This window comes from Filobasidium floriforme (assembly GCF_021052385.1).
Source record: "Filobasidium floriforme strain CBS 6241 chromosome Unknown HD553scaffold_9, whole genome shotgun sequence".
Classification (NCBI taxonomy): domain Eukaryota; kingdom Fungi; phylum Basidiomycota; class Tremellomycetes; order Filobasidiales; family Filobasidiaceae; genus Filobasidium; species Filobasidium floriforme.
Genome location: NW_025763630.1, coordinates 855,851 through 862,471, shown reverse-complemented (window position 1 = coordinate 862,471; position 6,621 = coordinate 855,851). Strand labels below are relative to the sequence as shown.

The following is a 6,621-nucleotide window of genomic DNA, read 5'->3' as shown; positions in this document are numbered from 1 at the left end:
ACTCCGTTCGATGTCCAGTCGATGATCGGGTTGTGGCGCCGGAACCACGGCGCTCCCAAAACCACGTCGTACGACCCTAGGTCCGTCAACATGAACGCGACCGACTCGGTGTGTCGGCCAATCCTCAGCCTAGTACTTGTCCGGTGGGTCACTGCACCGGAGTTGATCGGTCTCCCATCGATCACCCTAAGCATCCTCGGCTTCTCGAGCTTTTCCTCCACGAATCCGTGCTCCGCAGCGAACCCCTTGTCCATGAACAGGTTCGTCGCCCCGCAGTCCAACAGCAGGACCGTTTCTACGGCTCTCCCCTCGGGGTACACCGTACCCAACAAGGTAAGGTGTTCCTCCGGATCCGCTGGAGAGCCCAACATCCCGATCGTACACTCACGACCTGCATCTTCCGCAGGTACCTGCCTTCTCGGGCTCACGGGTTGATCCGTTATTCTGTTACGGCGACGAATCCGCCGGGTTGGTGCCCCGGGTCGGTCCGCCGGACGAGTGAGCGGGAAAGAGGCGAGGGTAGGAGTATACATCTATATAGTAATAACGGATGCCCAGCATCCGGTCTTTAGTGATAGTACAACGTTCGAATGTAAACAACAAATAGGGCGGAGTCCGCCCTCGGGGTGGCCCGCCGGAACGCGTCTCGGCGCGTCCCGCGTCTCGGCTGCGTCGATCTCTAACAGTGACGCTGCCTGTGGTGAACCGCCCGTCCAAGCTTGCTGACATCTGACGAGCTGCTCCGAAACCAGGAGTGTTGCCTGGGTGTGGTTGCGGTAAGTTTGGTGAGGAAGTCGGCCCTTGACTACATGTTGCAAGAAGTGGAGGAGCTCATTGGTCTCGTTGATGTAAGTAGGGAGAAGGTATGGGTCGCGTTCGTGAGGTTGTTTTGCTAAGTATATTCGAATTGGGTCCAATTCGTGGTTGACAATTGCAGCAACAGTCGTAGCTACGGTCTGAGGGTCCATTGGGTTTGAATAGAAGCTATGGAAGGCGACGACCTATGGAATAGGGGTGCCATCGTGATAGCATGATTACAGGATAGAGCCAAGTTGGCCCAGGAGGACCCACATCGAGTGAGCAAGCGGAGGCAAATGTGGCGGAATTGCCCGAGACGGTGGCAGATAAAGATCCAAATTATAAGTCAAATTGGGACAAATAAAGGCGAATTGTGCCAAAATAAAGATCGAAATTCGAACAATAAAGATTTCGGGGGGATTTATAAGTCCGCGCGTCTGGCGCAAACGGCTCGCCATAGACTCGACGCCCGCCGATCTGGGGAAAAAGAGGCGCAATAAATGGGCAGCTGGCAGTTTACGCAGTGGTATGAGACTAGGTATTTTGAATTTGTGAATGTCATCCGGATTCTCGATGGCCTAAAATCCGAGCACTCTACCGAAAGATGTTGTATCGACCGGTGCTTCATTATCGACAAAGCCAACAGATCAACAGATCGCTCAGCCTGGCTTTCATGTCTGAAATAGGAGGACTGCTGGATGTAAGCCTGTCGGCCTGTCATTTGAATCGTTGAGACATGCCGTAAGGGGCGTCAGGTGTCATCAACCGTTTCTCACATGCTATGCAGAACTCCGAAGCGACTAAATGGTTTTCCAATTACACGAGCTTGACGCTCGAATCACTATGGTCGAGCGATAACGATTGTCCATGATAACACGTCTTCCTCCATCTTGGTGACACGTTTCGTCTTGTTTTCATGGCAAATTAGGCTCGCTTGCACTCAGAGTGTGCCCCCCCTACAGCCACGTTCAACAATTCGACATGAAACATCAGCTTGGCCGTGCATTACCACCATTTTTGCCGATTGTGACAAGAGTTCTTTGAGGCCTTCAGGAGTAGAATCACTACTGACTCAATACTGAGGTATCCAAAGTGGATCATTGTGCTTAGTACCCCTAGCAGCTGGTTGTCATGATGGTTCGAGCGACATATGCATCATTGCCCGGGCGGGCCGAGGGAGAGGTTGCGGAGACAAAGGAGCGCATGTCGCAACTAAAGGATAAACGTTTCGGGTCGGTCGAGATGCCAAAGACTCGGCCGAAGATCGTCAACATCATCATTATCATTACTCGAGTACCTTGAACATCAATCGGACGCATTCCTTTCATGGCTGATCAGCGAAGTGAGATGCTCTAGTGCGTGGTCTGTACTGGTAAAGCTACTTGGTAGCCTCCCGATGCCTTGCTGCGCACGCAAGCGGCAGTGGGATTGATTAGGCTTATGATCACTTGATCATTGCCTGATTCCACAAGCTGCATGATCAAATTCGAGCTTTCCTTTCATAAAGGTGAAAGACTTTCCCCCAACAGCGAAGGCGGCGTTGTTAATACGACAGTCGGAACCAGTTCAGTATAAAGTACGACGCTTGCAATCATTCACCTGTTTGCAGGCACTCCGTCCGAGTTGCTTTCTTCACGAACTACCGACAGCTCCGAGACACAATTGCTGTGCTTTTACACACTACTCGCATAAGCTTCGCTATGGATCCGGAACCATCTACCGCTTCGCTTCTCGAACCCTCTAGTGAGATGACCCTTCTGCACTCTAGGTCCGACCCTCCGAACTCCAGCGGGATTACCGCGACATCCGTGAGAACCCACGGCGATGCGAGTACCGTTGACTATCACGATCAAGCTGCTCGTGCTCGAGGGGTTGCCGAGATCTCCAGAACTTTAGCAGCGGGTATAAGAGATCTGGTTTCTCAGAAAGAATTCATCGATATACGCTGGGGTTACAGGGGTGAACTAGACGAGGGAGTGAAGCGGTTGGTTATATACGTCAGTTCTGGGCTCCAGGACATACAGTGGGTAGTGAGGCTTCCCGACTTCAGTCTTCGAGTGCACGACTTTGAAGCTACACAGCTAGCATCTCTGGGAGGAGCTCGGTTGAGTGAGCTGTCCAAAGCAATCTCGGACTTGGGAAACCTTGAAAGCAGACAAATCAACTCCCTAGAGGTATACTCAGACTTACGTGGAAAGGTCCTGAGGCTTGCCGAACAAGTCGGAGAGATTCTGAGAAGAGACCCGGTCCGGAACGCAGAGCTAGACCTCCGCGAAGGGGCGATCGTTGTGTCGCGTCAAGTCATTGATAAAGTGGTCAAGGATCTTGCCCTCAGCTAAGATATCCCTGACAAGCTGAATTACCAGGCTAGCGTACTTACGGGCTCTGATTTTGAGCAGCAGCAGGGTCCTGGCGGAAATTTTCAGGATCCCTTACAATTAGAGTAGTCAAATGTTTGGTGATCTCAGAAGAGTAGGCAGTTATCGGAGATGAGACACAAGAGGCAGGCGATTGGCAGCTGATCTCACACCTTGCTTGTTTAGTCTGTATCGAATAGATACTACTGTAATACAATTGATTTGTCTCCCTTGCTTGGGATCGGTTTGAGTTCTATTGTCCATCAATGCGATACAGTGGGAGAGCAATTGAGAAGGGGTCAAGGTTAAGGGACGTCACATTCACTATAATAGACCGCACTGCATTAGCTCCAATGCGTAACGAAGAGCAAATTTGTCCCTGAAACATGCGTTACATTCCGTCGGAATTCCCTTGCCCCATCCTTCCTCCCATGATAGCCTTAACAAAGCAAGTGATACACGACCCCAAGTTCGTGTTCGCATAACATACCGATCCTATGAAGCGCAATCCCGAGCTGTGGATATGGCACACGAGGGGAAATGACGACATCACCATGGCGCAAGAGCGACCTCCGTGTACGTTTCGAGCCAATGGCGTGCAATGAGGTGGCTGCTTGGTAACATGCAACACGGTTTGTAGCTTCCTTTCATTCTCGGTGGCGACATCGGAGAAGCATATGTTGCTCACCTGCTTGCATCCGGAGAGAATCGCATATAGACGTTACCCTCGCTCAGTCTCTCATCCAAGCCCAAGCCTCTCCTTCTTTTTAACGTGTATACAAATAACATTGACGTAAATCAGCCGAACAATCTCACAAGTACATCATGAGTTCCTTAGGTAGCAAGACCCCAGACTATGGTGATGACTTCTCATTTCAGCCCACAGTCCAGCCCATCGACTTTGAGGCTCTGGTTAAGAGCCTCGCACAGAGAGCCGCTGCGTCCGACGTTCTGCCTGCGCCCAGGGTCGCTGTGGAGAAGAGTATCGAGGAGACATACACGACGGCTGAGTCCAGCTTGTACCCGTCGCAAGTGCTCCAGTGGAGCAGACTCGCGTTCCAAGAGGGAATGATCAACGCTACTACCGAGGTACTAAGCGCAAATCTTTCTGTCCTGATTGACGATGACCACGTCAACGGAGAATACCAGTTTACACTTGCGGAGAAAGATGAACCAGATGAACGGTGTGAGAACTTACGGCAATGTGTACACGATGGGCTAACAAACATTCAGGACACCATGACCCACCCGGCCTTCAAAGACAGAGTTGATTCTCTTGACATGCTGATACGGCTCTGCTCGGCCATCAGCGATCAGTGTTACTTGATCGTCATGCAGGTCAGGCAACTTGCTGTTGACCACAACAACGATCATAACGGATGGACAGAAGCAGCGAGAAAGGTTACGGCAATCCTTGAGCCGATTACTGCGGTGATATTCAGCGAACGAACGATACAAAAGCCTCAATGCTCAGAGAAAGACCTTTCGGCACGTCGAGAGGAGTTGGCCCGAGTCATACACGAATTGAAGAACATCATTGCCCAGAATGAGTAGCGCATAGAATATTAAGCTTTGTAGTTCGTTGTTGTCTCGGTAGTGAATCTAAGCCACATTGTTAATTCCCAACAGGACCTATGTATGTAAAACCTATGATCATGACGCCATTCGAGGATAGCAACTGGTTTAGACATTGAGCATGTTGGCTAGCGCCATCTGATTCAGCAATCATGAACGATCTGATTCTTGTCTGCGCGATGTTCAACGATTCCAAAGTGCGCAAGCCGCGCGTGTGGCGTTATGTGCCCTGTGCCCGGGTCACAGAAGGCGCAACAGAGCGCTGGTTTCGTCACCGGTCCATGAATCGTAGACACTGCAGTATCATATGCTTTGAAAGTTCTGTCTTCGCTCTCAATCTCCTTGACAGTGTGTAGGTAGCAGTTCAGCTTCGTCCCAGTCGGTTTGATCATTATCATTACGTGATCTGCCTGTGCCGCGGCTATGAAGGGGAAAGGTTGCGTTCTTTGGTCAAAAATGGCGTTTGCGCAAAAGTCGTGATGACCAGGCAACTCTCTAGCTGCGAACAGGGCATCGAATTGTGGCTGTACAAGTGGTCAGCCAAACTACATTGAACGCCATCGAGAACCCCTCCTTCAAAGGTCCATGAAAGGTACTATAAGATAACACAAGATGACTGCGACGCAAACAGGCCGCTTGATTTGGCGCACGATACTCCTTACCTTGTAATGCCTTGGCGAGTTGTAATTTGAAGTGCTGACGACATATATTATCTGTCTTCAAAGGACTTCGTCGGTTGGAGATCACCCGACGCCGCATTCAGTGGCAGGATCGTTGGCTTGGCTACGTGAACAATATGCATTCTCGATGATTGTCCCTCTACTACAGGTGACGAGCCAACGATGGGAAGCGGGACAAAGGAAGGTATTTCAGAATTCTCAAAAGCTAGCGATCAAATGGCTACAAATATGGCTGCTGATATTTCCGATTGGTACAACATCTGCGCTTTCTAATGTCACAACCTCAGACCGATCGGCACAATCTTCTACCGTACCTTCATCCACATTTTCATTTCATCATGAACACGTCTCTACCTGGGTCAACCGTCCCTCCATCCGCTACGCCTTCGGATAGTACATCGCAAGCGTCTGGGTCCTCGAACTGAGTATCACTGTTAGAACTCATCAGGACCTGCGAAGAATCATTGTCAGCAGACAGCACCCCAGACAATAATCAAAACGGCGACTTTACCGGAATCAAAACGCGCCTTGGCGTTTACTCGTATTGTTGGAAACAGTTGGGAGCAAGGTGGAAAAGCCTGATGGAGGTTAGCCAGGGCGATATATCGAAGGAATCAAGATCTTTGGAGAAGAATAGCTCGGTTGCCAAGAGCACTCTTTCGCTTTGCGAGAAGGCGCATGAACTCTGTCAGATGCATTCCGATCGGCCTCTTCTAGAGACTGACATTCTGTCAATCGTAGAAAATTATTTCTGGGAAGCTGTGGACATCCGCCAAGGGATGAAGAACCAAAATGCGCCAACCGGTGGAACGAGTGTTGAGGTTACGAAGCCTTCGACAAACGAGGATGTAAACGGCATTGATCCGATGGAGGCCGTTCGGGAGGCTTCGAGCAGGCTTGGGAAGATGAGCGACATGTTGATTTCACTCATCATGGTGAAAAAGCTATCCATCGATGCTTTCAACCAAGTACAGGACCAAGTACTGGGACGCCGGTAGATCACCGGACTCGTTCTCGAAGCGTCTCTGCAAACTCAAGGTCGACCAGCGCCCAACGAGAACAGAGAATAAATACCTTGGTCCCCGAACGCCAGCCGACCGTAGTCTCTTAGAAAATACCAAGTTATTAGGAGACGTGCTGTTGGATCGCTTCGAAATGGAAAACTATCGCTATATCAGACAGTATTAAACTATATCATTGAGCGCTAGTGC

The 6,621-nt window shown here is 50.3% G+C and overlaps 2 protein-coding genes across 2 annotated transcripts; both read left to right on the top strand.

Annotated features, from left to right (window-relative positions):
• Positions 1-1,402: 1,402 nt before the first annotated feature.
• Positions 1,403-3,137, top strand: HD553DRAFT_370624 (uncharacterized protein; the record flags this gene model as incomplete). Its single annotated transcript, XM_046184174.1, has 3 exons — positions 1,403-1,498; positions 1,727-1,743; positions 2,408-3,137. 3 exons carry the CDS (start codon positions 1,403-1,405, stop codon positions 3,135-3,137), a joined length of 843 nt encoding a protein of 280 aa, XP_046037256.1.
• Positions 3,138-3,980: 843 nt separating this feature from the next.
• Positions 3,981-6,408, top strand: HD553DRAFT_323701 (uncharacterized protein; the record flags this gene model as incomplete). The annotated part of the gene is made up of 7 exons (XM_046181415.1): positions 3,981-4,705; positions 4,785-4,795; positions 4,863-4,927; positions 5,087-5,265; positions 5,456-5,517; positions 5,559-5,661; positions 5,859-6,408. 7 exons carry the CDS (start codon positions 3,981-3,983, stop codon positions 6,406-6,408), a joined length of 1,695 nt encoding a protein of 564 aa, XP_046037255.1.
• Between the last annotated feature and the right edge of the window lie 213 nt (positions 6,409-6,621).